Here is a 17776-nt window from a genome sequence, read left to right on the forward strand (position 1 = left end):
AGGGATAAGCGCCTCATCCAGGGAAGAGGAGGCCACAGACAACGTCTGGTTTGTCTTCCTCGTAAACAGAGGTTGCCAGATGAGGAGCTGGGGGATGGGTGATGGGAGTTGAGTTTGGATCACAGGGCAGCCTATAAGGCCCGAAGTAAGGGTCTCTGCCTGTCAGCAGGTCCCAGGGGTGAGTGGAGAGGAGCGGTGACCTCAGTAGAGAGCAGTGGGTCTAGGCGACCAGAGCTGTGGGGTGTCGTGAGGTGGCCCCGAGGGTCCAGGCGGCATTAGGTGAGCTGGTGGGATGGGCGGTAAACGCAATGGGGAGAGCACCGGCGTGGGCACAGGTGGAGCCGACAGTACCATTGGATCGTGTTTCTTTTTTGCCTTACCCTCAAGTCTGGGATCCTTAGGCGGTGGAGTGGTCAGGTCAGTGCACGACTTGGCACGACTCAGGGAGGGAACGCGGCGTCCTGGTCAGGGATCTGCTCTTGTGGCCAGGGCTGTGCTTTTTCCCCTCATGGCTTCTCCGACAGTCACGGGACCAGTGGATCCGGTGCTTGGAGGAGCGCTGGTCACCGGTTATGGAGGGAGGGGGTGTGTGTGCACCACCAGTTCTGCCAGTTCCAGGTCTGAATGCACACACGGGCACATGGCCTCCTCTATGAGGAATTTCCTGTGGTGATGATCTCAAGGCCCTTGCATTCAGGCCTGGAACACTTTGCAAATGCTGCAATGGATGGCAACATGGGCCTCTCTGAGGCAATACAAGCAGTGTTGCTGCTCGTCGCTCACCAAAAATGAGCATGGGCACAATGCACAGTTCTTAAAGCCAGCCTCACAGGGCATGGTCCCTGTATTTGGGTGGCGGGGACGTGGGGATGGGGGTTTGCCCTCCAAAGAGGGAGAAAACTACACTAACTCTACTAACTGCAAGGAAAAACAAACTATTTACAACTATATACAGATAAAAGGGCAAAGATCACTCTCTCAGCGGAGCTAAGAGCGTAGAGGAACGGGGGTTCCAACTCCAGTCATGCAGCAGTAGGAGGGAACTGGAACAGCATTGACCCACACAGCCTATTATAGCCTCAGCTGCAAACACAAGGGAATGCACGATGCACGTGTGGGTCAACGGGCACTGCTACGAAAAACTTCTGGCTCTGGTACATGGCACACCTGCACATCCACGTTTACAATCCGTATATGGACCATCACTCAAAGAAGCAGCAAGATTATATACAGATGTGGAAATTGATTTGCCACTATTTTACAACTACTATATTTCACTGTTTCAAAACATTTGTGGTTTCAGACAGTACAATGCCTAATCAAGCCTGTTTCCTTTTGTCTCATCATGTTCATTTTTGTCTCCATCCTTTTTGGCCTGATTAAACAATAATATGTTGACTTTGCTGAATTTTTCTAGCATAAACAATGCCAACACTTTTGGAAGTGCTTGCTGTACTTGTACCGCACCTCGGCAATAGTGCATGAGGATAGCCAGCACCATTGCAGGGCTATTGTGAACAGAAAGCTGCACCAGTATAATGCGTTCATGCAGTACTCCTACCCCAGGCAGTCACACCTTTGAAAGTGTTGGTGGTGGTGTTCTCTACTGCAGACAAGACTACTCAGCTTTTTCAAGTCTATCCCAGACCTTCTCACTTAGGAGTCATTTTTAATGCAAAGCCAGAATCAGCGAGCTAAACAGAAAGGGCTGTTGTCCTGAGATGTTTACATACTTGAGGGTTGCATGCTTTGTTGCACATATGAGAGGCTCCTTGCATCCCTCCATTTCTCCCCCATCCCCACAAGTTCCGTGTGTGTCATCCTCCCATTCCCCTCTATTTCAGGAACTCCCTACAACCCCTCCCTCATGCCAGGGGCTCTCTTGCCCCCTCCCCACAATATAATCCCCCATCTTCCCTTCCCAATTCTAAATTAGGTCTCAAAAATATTACACATTTCAATGTAATAGTTGCTTGAAGGTGCTTCGTGTTTGTGAGGTAATCAAGTTTGGAATAAACTTTGGATATGGGAAGAGAGAAAATTTCACCAAATCCAAATTATGTGATATGTTGAGAAGTATTCTGAGCTGTTACCCTATAAACATAAACATTTAAATGGCCACTGTCACCCCCGGGCTCTCAATATTTTATTCCCTCTTCATTGCCATTTCTTGTGATTGATTGCATGCTTCTGTCTTATCCAGATGGCACTTATGGTACACATTTGAACTCCACAATTCTACATGGAATCCCATGCGTTATCCAAGCTTTTGACACCATTGGGCACTGAAATAAACTGATGTTGTTCTGGGTGGCTAAAGGAAGATGAGTTTGCTTATCCTTAAGGCACCTAGACCTCTGAGGATCATGATGAACATGGAAGATCAAGGGATGAAGGGGAGAAGGTTTTAAAGATCTGTGATTGATAATGGGGCTGAAGTTATTGATGGATCTTTTCCCACTTGTTTCCAAAAAGCAGATTTGTTTTTTCAGGGAAGGCTCCCCTTCCTCTCTCTGGGAATGCTGTCTGAGCATACTCAGTAATGGTCTGCTACCAATGGTGTCAACTGCCACACACAACCACTCCATAAGGACCAGGTAGGTTCGTCGGAGGTCTGCAGATACCCAGTGGTTGTGTTCTGCAGAGGGTGAGGGAGTAGAGCAGGTTCTTGAAATGTTGTTTACAACTAGTTGCTGTGGAGACTGTTTATTACTGAGTGCTGAGTGGCTGATACGTTTTGCTGCTAAAATGTGTAGTGATGGAGTGTTCATTTCTTTTCAGGAATTTTGTGAATACTTTTATTCAGTTTAAGAAGCCCATCATTGTAGCAGTAAATGGCCCAGCCATTGGACTTGGAGCATCAATATTATCTCTCTGTGATGTGGTTTGGGCTAATGAGAAGGCTTGGTTTCAGACACCGTACACTACTTTTGGACAGAGTCCAGATGGATGTTCATCCCTCACATTTCCTAGGATAATGGGCCTGGCTTCTGTAAGTAACTTTAATAAAAATAAATAATCAGCTTTCTGCCCCGTTAGTGCTTTATCTACCGTGATCCTGTCATGTTTTCATTGGTGCGTGGATTGTAATTGTTTTATGAAAATGGTTCATGAGAAATAAATATATTTTTTGCTTATCTACTCTGAGTAGACTGTGACGAGGCCTCCATGGGTATATAAAAGAGGAGCGAGAGGGTGCATGGGCTAATTATAACCCTTCTCCTTGTGCAAGGCTAACTGGTTGTAGTGGCAGAGGTCTCCCCAAAAGGGAAGGAGAAGGGAAAACTGGGCCACAAACATGCTTCCTCTCCCTCCATATTAGCCAGCAGATCTAGGCCAGCACATGAGGGATTACATGCTACATCCTGTAAAGGCGGGAGGCAGAGACTGCTCTGTTCCCCCAGTGCTCCTAAAGGCATAATGCCTAAGTCAAGCACAACCATACTGGAATATTGCATTTTTAGCTGCCACCCATAGTTGCTTACTTCCCACAATCTTACCCTAATGTGTAAAATATATCCATGTATTTTCTCTGTTTCTCTCATGAGTAGCCTCGTCAAACTTTCCTAAGATGCACATATCAGTTGAAGTGGCTTTGTTTAATATTAACATATTAATATCCTGATATTTTATTTCTCAAGTGTTCCAATAAGACACTTTTGTTTGTCACTCCTAAGTGTTATGCCAGGGAAGTGTGTAGTCTGTAGGATCAGTAGGTTAAAAACATGTTCCCATTTCATGTTACTGCTGAAACTGCATTTACATACAGCTTAAAAAAAAAAAAATCAAGTGAAGGGGCAAAGTTTAAAAAAAGCTGAAAAAAGCCACAGTTACCTGCATTATTTTTCATTTTGCTTCATACTACTGTGCATTTTATTTCATAATATATGCATCCTTCTGAGCAGCATTTGATGTTAGACCTGCAGCCTAAGCCAGTATGAAATTGACTAGCAGCTCCATGAAGCAAGTGCCTAGGGCTGCCTGAATTTTTTTTTTCTAGAACCCTCTCCACCCCCTCCCCCTCCCCCCCCCCCCCCCACACAAACAGATGCACTTACTGATTGATTTAGAAGGAACTTTAAATTTTAGTTTACTAGTGTAATTAAAGTTTGAATAGATTTCATAACTAATTAACAGACCTCATTGTGAGACTGCCAGATACAGTTCTTTAATAGAAAAATTTAAATGTTAGATTAATAATTTTTTCATGCTGGTGTCTACTCTGTGAGCAGTCATTCCTTTCCATTTGTATTTGGTTTCTAGTTTTGAGAAACTTTGTGACTGATAATTTTTTAGGAAGTTTGAGTTTAGATTGCATGAACTTTACATGTTCCTTGGGGAATGTATTGATTTTTCTACTTGTAGCAAAAATTATTCTTAAATTAGCTGGTTCTGGATAGCCAGAGACTGAATACTGGACTAGATGGACCATTGGTCAGATCCAGTATAGAAATTCCTATATTGTTGGGTTTTTTTAAAAATAACCACGTTCTAGAATATATTGTCCCCTAGTATCATGTTTATAACCTGTTGGGAGAGGGGATCACGTGCTAATTGGCTTTTTTAAAAATAAGGACAAAATGGATAGAGGAATTGGAACAGAATGAGAAGGAATGAAGGAACAGTACGTCTGTCTGCATGGCAAAAAAGCCCCATGGCAGCGCATCTCAGAGCCCGGCTCTATAGCCTTGGGCTTGCGCTATAGTGCTAAAAATAGCCATGTAGCCATTTGGGTTTGGGCTCTATATCTTCAGGAGAAAGGGGCTTTCAGAGCCTGAGCCTGAACGCCTAGAGTTATTCATAGCACCATAACTCAACCCTGAGTCTAGAGCCCTGGGCTCAGACTCAATGCTGTTTTGTTTTGTGTAGACATACCCAAAAGCGAACTTACCACTCAGAGTGTTAGTGAAATGTATTGTGTTATTACTTTTTACATTTTATTCTATTTCTATGGGAAATGGCCAATAGCGCTGTCAATTTTCAAAGCAGAAAAACAGGGGTTGGTTGCAGAATATTGTTGACAGCAGGACTCTGGTCAAATTGCTGTTAATGTTTTGGCATGTATTGGAGCTAGATCAAGAGCTAAGTGCCAGCAGAAAGCATTCCCCTTCAAAACCTGTCAAACCATAACACTACTGAGTGCTTACTTCAAGTTGGAGAGGCTCTGCTGTTTTGTAGCTTGTAAATGAGATTTAACATGACCACAACATTTTTCATTACAGTTCTTTATAATATTTCTTGTTGAAAGAGCTCAGCCAGATCTATCAGGTTCTAAAGGAATAAAAAGTCACTCTGGCATTCATACACTCCTACAGATGATAAATAATTAGACAAATTACGTTTATAAACTCCCAAGGAGATTTGTAATTACAAAAAGTAAATTCAGTGTTGGTTCAGAAGTTCTTCGCTTTGTACCTTCTCGCAAAAGATACTTCCTTTTCCTGATGTGTTCACTTGACATCAAGTGCGTATAAGATAGTCCATGATGCAACATTCTTATAACTCTGTTTACCTACAATTTTGTCAATTAACAGCTATCACAAATATACTTTCCAATTTTGCAAACAGGTTCATAAACTTTTTGTTAAATTTTTTACACAAGGTGGATTTATAGGTGGATCTACCCAACACTTTCTCTTTTTGTACATGATTCATAGCTTCCTTTCTGCAACTTGAGATGGAAATCTATTTACAGTGTCTTCCTTTGGATCTGCAAATACAGTGAAACTATTCTATGAAACCTCTCAATACATGGTGTAGTCTGTGTGTTTAGTGGACTGGGCATCAGTAACTTTATTTGTTAGCAAGAACTCAGATATTTTATTTCACTGTATCATTAAGTCACTTAATCACGCTGGGCCTTAAGTTTCCCCATCTGTAAAATGGGGATAGTTATTTGAGATCCTTGGATGAAAGGCTAAGTGCCAAGCATTATTCAATTGCTTATCTTAAAAAAGGCTAAATCTGTCAGATCCGTCTCATATTTCTTCTCTGTATTCCATGAGCTATGATACAATGGTCTTGTCATTGAGTAATGTTTCAGTTGCAAATAAATTTACTGAATAGCCTTGTGATTTCCTTTAATGTAGAAAGTAGCAACTCGGTATTAAAGAAAGACTATCGATGCAGTAGCTACTAAGAATGGAATAGAATGTTAAAAGATAGAAATATTTGTGCTTAAAGTTAAGGGCAAATAATACATTTTACCATGTTAGCATAGGTGTATTTAACATTAGAAAATAATACATATTATTTATAATAGTGCACTAACTCCTGCATGAGAGAATTATCTTGCACTCCAATATATTTTCTCATTCCATGCCTATAATCCATTTCATAAAAATACTATTTAAAACTAGGCCTCAAAGATTCAGAAAGAACAGAAGCTCTATCCACCTACTCAAAACAACTGTTTTTAAATTAAGTATTAAAACAACATATGTCTGAGGTTAATAGAAAGGAGGAAATACTATGAACCGGATCAAAAGTTCATTCAAGTTGCTGTAAAAACTCCTACTGACTTCAGTGGACTTTGGGATCAGGCCCTGTGAGAATATCACATTTTAAATATTTAAAGTCTCAGTGGTAAAATTTTTAAGCTGCAAAATCTGTTGCTGCATGACTTTTAAATATGCTTTCTTCCAACACAGAAAATGAGTCAACTGAGTGGTGATCTGTGGAGGAATGTTACTGTTTGTTAGTGCTGCAGAAGTCAAAATTAAACCACTAAAACTAATCAAACACAGGAGATGCATCAAACTGCTATTTGTAATCACTTCCATCTATTTTCCAGATTTTTTTTTAATGTTGCAATCTAATTATGATTTATTTTTAGTATGAGTTATAAATAGCACTATTTCAAGTGAATTACATCTTAACCATTCATGAATGGAAAAAGTGTGACTTTTCTCAAGTATTTATCTGGTGATTTCTTATTTAATCAGACACATCTCTGATTAACTACTGAGTTATGATAGTTGGCAACACAACAATTTTAACATCTATTTTCTTTTTATATATTACTGATGTATTTGGATTAACACTGGAGAGCTACAGTACAACCAAGCATCTCAACTAGTGCAGGCATTTTATTAACATTTTCCTTTAAACTTTTCTTTTGTCATTACATTTCATATCAGAAATAACTTTTTATCCCCTCAGGCAAATGAAATGTTATTCAGTGGAAGGAAGTTGACTGCGCAGGAAGCTTGTGCAAAAGGATTGGTATCTCAAGTGTTTTGGCCGGGAACATTCACACAGGAAGTAATGGTTCGAATTAAGGAACTTGTCACATGTAATTCAGTTGTAAGTTTCATTTTATTTTCTTCCATTTTATAAATAGATTAATAATGAACGACATCATTCACTCATCTTTCTAGAAACAATTTGCATGGCATACTTGAGATAAATTTATGTAGATTGGAGCACAAAGTTTTAATAACGCATTCCAATATTATTAGGCTCATCATTAAAGAATAAAGAGGTCAAGGAGAGAGGCACCTCTCAAATTATCACATGCTGTAATAGATTCTAGGATTGATAACACAAGGCAAAATCTAAGTTAAGAGTATACTCCACATAAAAAGAGACTAATACTAACTCACTCCAAATTAAAATAGTTGTTGCCATAAGAACTGAGCAGAAATACAGAAATGAATGGCAGGTGTATTTGGGGGGGAGGGAGGAGGGGAGGAAGAGAAGAGTCTTTGCTTTAACACCACAGTGTGGCTAACTCCTCTGTGTTTAACAGTAGCAATAGTGTAGTCCAGGGGTAGGCAACCTATGGCATGCACGCTGAAGGCGGCACGTGAGCTGCATTTTAATTTAATTTTAAATGAAGCTTCTTAAACATTTTAAAAACCTTATTTACTTTACATACAAAATAGTTTAGTTCTATATTATAGACTTGGAGAAAGAGACCTTCTAAAAACGTTAAAATGTATTACTGGCACGCGAAACCTTAAATTAGAGTGAATAAATGTAGACTCGGCACACCACTTCTGAAAGGTTGCCGACCCCTGGTGTAGTCAATAAAATCAGTCAAAAAACAAACAACACTGAAGTTTCCAAATTTGGATGGAAAATAATCCATGATTTTTCCTTCATCTCAACAGCTGGCTATAAATACTAATAAAACCAGGGTGGGGTGGGGTGGGGGAGGAGAATTTTTTAATCATATTTAAGTACTAATAGTCTCAGTCTCTTAATGACATACCTGCTCAAAGTAGCTTTTGGGGTCAGCACTTCATTTGCCCTAGAAAGAAAGAACAGACTCCGCCACTTTCACATCAAAGAACCACTTACACAATGTAACTTAAATATTTACCAACATTTTCATCACACATCAAGAGACTAATATAAATATACCTGTACCTAAGAACCATGAGTATAAAATTCTGGACACTCCGTTAAATTAGGTTTAAATTCTCAGAGATGCACATAGTAAGAAGATATAGGAGCCATTCTGCTCCTGCCCACAGGTGGCAGTTGCTCTCCTGCCAGCTGGAGTTTTACCAAAACGTAAAGTATGTTTTAAACTACTGGATAGTCACAATCTTCACAACAAATCAACATCAGTTTCTGCTCTTATGAAGTCTTTGTTTTCGGAGGAGGGCAAAAGAATTGTCTAAAAATCATCAATTTTAGCATTTAAAAGCAGCCTATGAAATTTTACTTGAAAATTAAAAAAGCTATTTTTTAGATGTAAGGTCTACCAGGTTATAATTCGGACAATCCTGGAAAACACAGTGTTGTGATCAGAATTTACCAAGTTGTTATAATGACTTCTGTCTCTTTTAATACCATCTATAAAATCTGGTTCATACTCAAATATTTCCACTTTTATCTGGCACAGAATGAAGAAGCTCCTGTATTTACTTTATGGAAAAGTAACTGTTCAATGTGGGACATATTGTCCCCTAGATTCATGTGCATAATTTCTCTTAGCAATATTGGGATTTGCCCACGTACATCTACAGGTGACTATTCCACTTTACTAACAAACATTTAGCACACAGATTACTAATATCATTTGTGGTTTTTGTGTTACAGGTGCTTGAAGAATCCAAAGCTTTAGTCCGTAATATCATGAAGGTGGACTTAGAACAAGCAAATGACAAGGAGTGTGAAGCTTTAAAGAAAATCTGGGGCTCTGCACAAGGGATGGACTCTATGTTAAAATACCTGCAAAGGAAAATCGATGAATTCTGATGAGATGTGCACTGACACTGGAATTGTATTTACCTGGACATCTGGGGCATAAAAATGCCCCAATTTTATTTTGAAAACCTGTTACCAAGTCACCCATAGCTCAAAGCTTGGGGATGGGATTGGAAAGACCCTCACGCTTATTGTCAAGGGGTTGTAAAGTACTGTATCTTAAAAAAGAAATGAACAAAAAAACTCTCCCTATATATATATATATATATATATCTTTATATACACAAACTAAAAATTATAATGGAGTGCACTACCAAACATCTCTTTGAGGCTCTAGTTTTTGTTATCATTGGCTAGTACTGTATCAGAAAGAATGCGGGGGGGGAATGAATTGTGTTGTATTATTTTCTGTGTGGCAGGGAAGTCTGAATAATGCTTCCCCCCCTTCACTAAAATACAGAATTGAAACGGGTATTAGCCAGCCCCTACTTTCACGGCCCAACAAGTGGCTTCAGATAAGGCATTGTCTTGATCTCAGAAGAAGGTTGAAATACCTCAACTAATGGAACATTCTAATTTTGTTTTGTTTTGTTTGAGAATAAAACCCTATAATGAAAGATTTAATTAGATAAATATCCCAAAAAGAGTGTGCTCAGGAGCTATGCTAAGAAAACACTCAACCCCTTTTTGGGGGGAGGGACATGTCTAATTCTTACTTAGATAGCATAAAGAAACCACTGTCTCTTGGGGGGGGGGGGGGGGGGGAAGCTTGTTTTGCAGTATTAGTGAATCACTGAATATCTTATGTATATGAATATCCTAAGTTATAAGTTAGTTTTAGTGTTTTTTTAAATAGTTTTGATTTTTTTTAATAACTACATAAGTGCTTCTGTTGCTGGGTGAGAATACTACTTTCTACACAGTATGGTTTTTTTTCTATGTGCTGGATTAATTGATGTATTTCACCAAAAATGCATTTTAGGTTCACTTAGAATATATTTTATTTAAATAAGTTAAAATTCTTTTGGCACACTATTACATACAAAAACTCCTTTTATAAAAAACTACCTTATAGTAGATGTTTAATGTTCTTTGTCTATGCTTTTTTATTATTTTAAATATACACTATATATACACAATATGGTGTAAAAGAGTGCCCTCTGTAAATAGACCTATTTTGCATTCCTTTCAGGACTGGTTACTGATTCCTGACTGCAGATATCTACTATTACTTGGGTATCTGTGCTTGCAATCTTATTGAATGTATTATGAAGAATGAAAAATCAAACCTTATTTTTGTACAGTTTTGAAGTTTATACTTGGAACTGACCACCTCCCTTCCTAGTGGAGAGCTGTACAGTATGTAAATTGCTTTTACCTTGGATTGGTACAGTATTTTTGCATCTGTGGGACCTACTTTTGTTCTGGTAGTTTGAACTATATATAAACTGTACAATCTGTAAAGTTTTTATAGAATAAATATTCAGCTGTGAAAATTGGTTAAAATAAAACTAATATTTCTTAACACATTTTAAATGGGTTTCTCTCTCTGTCCTCTTTTTCAAAGATAAGCTTCCAAGATAAAGGAGTCTCCTCTTTTTAACAAACCCTGTAAGTGATGGTATTACAGCAATGAAAGGTTAATGCTTTAATCTATTACATTTTCCCCTCAGTGTCAAGTGGAAAGTTGAGTCTATGCTGTAAATCATTCTCTTAGAATACATGAAGCTATTCTGTTTTCCCTCTATCTCCAAAAGACTAATCTGTTTATGGTAGGTTCTCCTCCCAGGCATTTCAAAAGGGTAGAATACAGTTTTTCCCACTAGTTCTACAAACCAGTAACTGAAATTTGTTTGGAAGTGATCATATTGAAGGGAGAGAGGAAGCCCAGCATGCTAGACCAGATTCTGATGTGTAGAATTTCAGCCAGATACTCATGACACCCCTCTCTCATTCTAAATAAGCCTTACGGTGAGTATATATTGCACCTATATCCACTTTCATGCTCCTTTATGCTGCCATGGCATTGTAAAGGGGCCTTAATGTAAATAAGGATCAGGTCAGTAATTCTTCCAACATGCTCATGCAGGCAAGTCAAATGGAAAGGAATCCCCCTTTTGCTACAGCATAGTAATCAACGAACTCAAAAAAGCCCCAACCTCTGCTGGATAGGGTGACCAACCTGTCAACATCCTGTATGCCCATGTGCGCGCACATTCGCCAGGCTGCCTGCAGAACTTTATCTAATCATGCTGGTCATGTGTACAACCTGTTTCACATACATACGATTACAAACCTGACCCTTTATTCTGTGGGATGCTTCCCTAACCTTCATTATATTCTGACCATGTGTCCCCCTTTTTTTTATTAAGAACCACAAGAAAATGAATGATCATATAATGTGACCCATAAAAGAAAACCCTGAAATTGAGATGTGATTAAAATAATTAAAGCGAGATTAAATTGACGCTCAAATCCAGCTCTCCAAGATCTGTTTGGGGATTAATGGGTTCTGGCTATTCGATGTCACAAGCAGCACCTACACATAAACTGTCAAGGGTCATCAAAAAAACATGCTTTTATACTTTGAGATAGGCAACATTGTTATGTACCAAACTAGATAGAAAAAAAGCTTTCGCTGCTAGGTTGATTCTTCTCTCCCTTCAGAGAAACTCCATTAAAGCCTGTGGAGTTACGCTGATGTAAAACCTGGGAGAGAATGGAGACAGACGCAATCTAACATTTAGATGTAGATTTCCCTCTGTATGTATGTATTGGATAGTGCACTAAATTTGCCAGTAACTTAAAAAAAACCACTATTGGACCCATAGGTTTTGCATGTGCAAATGTTAACACCTGCACACATATAAGTGCATGTGTAGACAGAGGCTGGGCACTGCAGATGTACCTCCTAAGAATCAACAAATTATTACAAAAATGGAATTTGATACACTATTTTTTGAAGGTTAGCTTTTGAAAAAGATTGCAAATTAACGATTTGGGGCAAGTTCCAGCTTAGAAATAGATTTTTTCCTCTTGTGCATTTGCCTCCAAATCAAAAGCTTGTAGGTACTTACACACCTTGAGCTTTTCCTCCTTGTGCTTTATAACGAGTGCCTCAATTATTAAATGAATCTAAATTCAAAGTCATATCCAGCAAAGCGGCACCCTTCTTTCCCCACTTGTTTAATGACACTCGGGGGGGGAGGGAGCGGTTGACACAGACACTTCAAGGCATGTGTTTTTTCAGAAGTATCACCGGTTCCTCACAAAACTGGACTGGTGCTCAAAGTGTGGATCAGTTTAGGACTGTGGTTTTCAAAGCCGGTCCGCCGCTTGTTCAGGGAAAGCCCTTGGCGGGCCAGGCCGGTTTGTTTACCTGCCACCTCCGCAGGTTCGACAGATCACAGCTCCCATAGATTCATAGAGTCTAGGACTGGAAGGGACCTCGAGAGGTCATAGAGTCCAGTCCCCTGCCCTCATGGCAGGACCAAATACTGTCTAGACCATCCCTGATAGACATTTATCTAACCTACTCTTAAATATCTCCAGAGATGGAGATTCCACAACCTCCCTAGGGAATTTATTCCAGTGTTTAACCACCCTGACAGGAACTTTTTCCCAATGTTCAACCTAAACCTCCCTTGCTGCAGTTTAAGCCCATTGCTTCTTGTTCTATCCTTAGAGGCTAAGATGAACAAGTTTTCTCCCTCCTCCTTATGACACCCTTTTAGATACCTGAAAACTGCTATCATGTCCCCTCTCAGTCTTCTCTTTTCCAAACTAAACAACCCAATTCTTTCAGCCTTCCTTCATAGGTCATGTTCTCAAGACCTTTAATCATTCTTGTTGCTCTTCTCTGGACCCTCTCCAATTTCTCCACATCTTTCTTGAAATGCGGTGCCCAGAACTGGACACAATACTCCAGTTGAGGCCTAACCAGCGCAGAGTAGAGTGGAAGAATGACTTCTCGTGTCTTGCTCACAACACACCTGTTAATACATCCCAGAAGGATGTTTGCTTTTTTTGCAACAGCATCACTCTGTTGACTCATATTTAGCTTGTGGTCCACTAGAGGCTCAGATACCTCCTCTATTAGCTCCTTGAGTATTCTAGGATGCATTTCATCAGGCCCTGGTGACTTACAGGCATCTAACTTTTCTAAGTGCTTTTTAACTTGTTCTTTTTTTATTTTATCTGCTAAACCTATTCCCTTCCCATTAGCATTCACTATGTTAGGCATTCCTTCTGACTTCTCGGTGAACACCGAAACAAAGAAGTCATTAAGCATCTCTGCCATTTCCAAGTTTCCTGTTTCTCCCTCTTCACTGAGCAGTGGGCCTACCCTGTCCTTGGTCTTCCTCTTGCTTCTAATGTATTGATAAAAAGTCTTCTTGTTTCCCTTTATTCCTGTAGCTAGTTTGAGCTAATTTTGTGCCTTTTGCCTTTCTGATCTTGCCCCTGCATTCCTGTGTTGTTTGCTTATATTCATCCTTTGTAATCTGTCCTAGTTTTCATTTTTTATATAACTCCTTTTTTATTTTTTAGATCATGCAAGATCTCGTGGTTAAGCCACGGTGGTCTTTTGCCACATTTTCTATCTTTCCTAACCAGCGGAATAGCTTGCTTTTGGGCCCTTAATAGTGTCCCTTTGAAAAACTGCCAACTCTCCTCAGTTGTTTCTCCCTTCAGTCTTGATTCCCATGGGACCTCACCTATCAGCTCTCTGAGCTTACCAAAATCCACCTTCCTGAAATCCATTGTCTCTATTTTGCTGTACTCTCTTCTACTCTTCCTTAGAATTGCAAACTCTATGATTTCATGATCACTTTCACACAAGCTGCCTTCTACTTTCAAATTCTCAATGAGTTCCTCCCTATTTGTTAAAATCAAGTCTCGAACAGCTCCCCCCCCCCCAGTAGCTTTTTCAACCTTCTGAAATTAAAAGTTGTCTGCAATGCAGTCCAAGAATTTAGGCTCTAGGCCAATGGGGGCTGCGGAAAGGGCGGCCAACACATCCCTTGGCCCGCGCCACTTCCTGCAGCCCCTATTAGCCTGGACCAGCGAACCGTGGCCACTGGGAACCACGATTGACCGAACCTGCGGACGCGGCAGGTAAACAAACCGGCCCGGCCCGCTAGGGGCTTTCCCTTAACAAGCGGTGGACCGGCTTTGAGAACCACTGGTTTAGGAGACATCTCAGCACAGTAAGCCTGGGGCCTCTTTTCCCACAGAACCTCTCTCTAATCCTATTAAGAGTTTGCCAGAAACACCTGTTTCTTTGGGAGACTTTTCAATAGTGAGTGAGTTTTCTAGCCTTCTGCAAGAATTGTTTGATTCATTCTTTGTTTGCAAGGAGACGTGTGCAAGATTAGTTTTCCAGCCAATATTCCCCAGCAGGTATTTGAATTCAAGTTGGCCTAATCTAGAGTTTTACCTTTAACTAAACTATTCTGAAAAATCTCTATCTTGGCTTATTTCCCAGCAAGTCTCCACAGCAAATCATTCAGGAACCCATACCATCTAATAAAGCTGATCAAAGCAGGGTTTGTTCTCCTATGTAAAAAACACTGCAAAGAAACAGCGAACTGGTAGCTGTGAGGACAGAGACATCCTCCTAGTTTGCATAAACCAGGTATAGCGTGTAAAAAGTGACCAAGATATTTTAAATCTGTTTTCTCCATGCATTCCTCTTTTGGTAATGATGCCTTCTTTCTCTAGCATACATTTTACCTATTTTTGTAAAGCTGTGTATGTATGTACAGTGGTAGATTAATCTCAAACAACAATAAATTCCCTGAGTCTGAAGCTTCAGATTTAGCTTCTAAGGGCCACATTCAAGTTTTGCTTCACTTCCAGTGAACTACAGAAAGAATGGTTATGTAGCTTGCAGTAACTTCTGTGCTTGATGTTTTGCTCACTCCAAATGTGCATATACCTCATGCACATTGAGATTGGAGTCTCTGAACATCAGTGTCCCTTGGGCCAAACCTGCTCCCTCCACCTCTCCCGTAACTGCTACCTGAGGGCATGAAAGGCAGAGTGGCTCAACAGTCCCTTGCATCTTTCTGAATTTCAACAAACAAACAAAGAATGGGGATGGAGGGCAGGTCATGGTATCCCCACTGACAACATCTCAAAGAACCACGGTTACTGCAAAGGTAAGTAACTTTTTGTTGTTCTTCATTAGTGTGGATCCCACTCTAGGTGACGGGAAAGCAGGTGGCAGTGAGGTAGGTGGGACTGAAGAGTCTCATCGGCCACTAATTAACTACTGTGACTCTTTGTCACCATCCTGAATCTGAGAGTGTATATACTTGTTCAGTCTTCTCAGGATAAAGATCTGCTTTTTTCTTTGGAATAAGGAAATATGGGAAGTAGAAATCATTTTCTGAATCGCAGAGGTACCTTCTCTAGGGTTCCTTTTCAGTTTATCGTGAAAAGGGTCCCTCAAGAGGGACAGGGAACGGGCCGTGACGCAAAGACTGGAAATGAATATAGTACTCATGGGGAGACAACTTCTAATGCCTATTTGCCAGTGATTATTCTAGGCAAAGATGGCATTCAAAGATAAGGTTTGGGAATGGCTCCAGTATGGCCATCACATTGCAGCGTGGTAGTGACGGAGAATATGGGTCTCTTTTTCTAAGGATGATCACTGTTCTTTGTTTGGTCTGAGAATGGGACCAGAAGGACTTCCATCTTGAGGCCAAGATATCAATGCTTAGTGATCCCAAAGTAGCCATAGAGTCTCTTAAGGAATGTAGGGCCTGTTCTGTGTGGCTGCTTAATAGGTCAGTGTTCTCAAAGAGTAGCTCTTCTGTAATATTTTGTACCCTGGTGGAGCTACCCCAGGCCTGTAGCCCTCCTTGCTGTGATTGGTAATTCAAGATGTGAAGCAGGGAGTAAACTTTTGTCCCAGAGATCCAGCTTTTTAGGGTCTTTATCTCAGAGAGTAGCTTTTGATTGTCCAGGCTGTCCAGCTTTCTCCTGGATTGTAGAGACCAGCAGAGATCCATGGAATGTGTGTAGATGCCCTTCTGTAGGATTTGATCTGTTTTACGCTTGCTTGCTAGTTGCAGCAAGGATCGTAAGGTTGTTAGCTGGCTCCAAATTGTCTTCATTAACAGGTATTGCTAACCTTCCCAGAGCAGAAGATATCAAGTTATTTATGGGCCTTTTCCCTTAATCAGTGAGGTCTAAATCTCCAGTGTGTCAGTAATTTGTGAGAGCAGCTCCTGAAAGGCTCTGAAATCATCCAGCACTTGTAGCAGAGGGGAAAGGCGTAGATAGGGTTGTTTTGGTTTTTGGGGTGGGGGAGGTCTTTAATAAAAGTAAGGAAAAGTTTTTAGAAGAAAAACATGAGGGGGGTATATAGGGAATTCACTATATATTCACCCTAGTTATGAAAATTTATAGCAAAGAGCTAAGGGGTAGCAGGTAGACACACTCTGGCTCTATCTCACTACCACAGATAGAGGGAATTAAGGGACAGTTGCAGCTGCCTTTTATATCCACAGGGGGCAGGCATGGCCCAACTTCATACCTGTTCGAAGATTACCAGTTTGGCTGCGTGAGGCTCATGCACATTTAGAATAGGATCCACACCCCTACTCAGTGAAAAGCTTGCAGTGGCTTTTCGTTCCATAACCCAACCCCCTGCTTTTGTGCAACTATGCAGGGGCCAGCTCCAATCTAGCCCTAAAGACGGGTGTTTTCTTTTGTTGGATGGGGGGATACAGAAGAGGGGAGTTAGTAGATACCAACAAGTGATGCTGTGGATTGAACTAAAAAAAGCCTTGTGCCATTTTTGAATTAGTGTCTGGCTGCCAACACCGCCTCAACAGCGTGCCACACCACTCCCCAGCGGCTGCGGGGGCTGTATTACAGCAATCAAAGCTGGCTCGACTCAGCATTGGACTTTGCTTAATGCACCACTGAGCAGATGATGCAGGAGCAGGACAATATTCTAGAGCAGCTGTTGCTCTTAAAGCCACCATCCATAACCACCACAAGAGTAAGGGCTAGAGGCGGCAAGTCACCATTCTCCTTCTGTCTAGGACTGTAATGTCCTGAAGCATGTGCACAATCTATAACAACCCCAAGCAATTTGATCAATAATTTCTTAGGGCTGGGCTATAAACGAAGCAGAGCCAGCACCTCCAAGAGAGAAGATTGTCTGTTCCCTACTTCATTTTTGTTTTTTAAAGCAAGATACCCAGCATCTGCTTCTTTGAGCTCCATGGCCAGCACAAGCACTCTGCAGGTCATGAATTTGGCTCCTTTAATCTCTCTTGCTTTAGGGAATTTCAGCTCCTAGGCACAAGTTTCCAGATCCTTGAAAGACTGGACGTATAACATATGTGGTTTGTCTCCCAGCAGGACTATTTTCAGTATCTCACAGAGGCTGCTAAAAGGTCCTTACAGTTGTGATTTCATAAAGAGCAGGGCTAGGCCTAGATTTGTCCTGTATCCATATTTGGACAGCTCGTAACAGTCTATTCCTGGAAACAAGCAAACACTTAACCCCAAATCAATCTAATGCTTCTGAAAGGCGCCGCTGGCATTAGAAGCGGAGAAGTCATGTTGTCTCCACAAAACAATTGTAGCACAGGTT

General features: G+C 40.7%; 1 protein-coding gene and 1 long non-coding RNA gene across 6 annotated transcripts in view; one reads left to right on the plus strand and one right to left on the minus strand.

The window, feature by feature from the left end:
- CDYL (chromodomain Y like) overlaps window positions 1–10695 on the plus strand; it is a 193210-nt gene extending 182515 nt beyond the window's left edge. For both annotated transcript variants that reach the window (XM_005305978.5, XM_065584917.1), the window contains 3 exons: window positions 2782–2992; window positions 7162–7305; window positions 9052–10695. In XM_005305978.5, the coding sequence (XP_005306035.1) occupies window positions 2782–2992; window positions 7162–7305; window positions 9052–9210 (514 nt within the window). In that variant the 3' untranslated portion in view covers window positions 9211–10695. The remainder of the gene's footprint in view (window positions 1–2781; window positions 2993–7161; window positions 7306–9051) is intronic.
- The window catches only part of LOC101938866 (uncharacterized), a 34487-nt gene continuing 24011 nt past the window's right edge, over window positions 7301–17776 (minus strand). For all 4 annotated transcript variants that reach the window (XR_010598733.1, XR_010598732.1, XR_256692.3 and 1 more), the window contains one exon: window positions 7301–8254. This is a non-coding gene — a long non-coding RNA (uncharacterized LOC101938866). The remainder of the gene's footprint in view (window positions 8255–17776) is intronic.

The sequence above is a fragment of the Chrysemys picta genome, chromosome 2 (genome assembly GCF_011386835.1).
Source record: "Chrysemys picta bellii isolate R12L10 chromosome 2, ASM1138683v2, whole genome shotgun sequence".
Classification (NCBI taxonomy): Eukaryota; Metazoa; Chordata; order Testudines; family Emydidae; genus Chrysemys; species Chrysemys picta.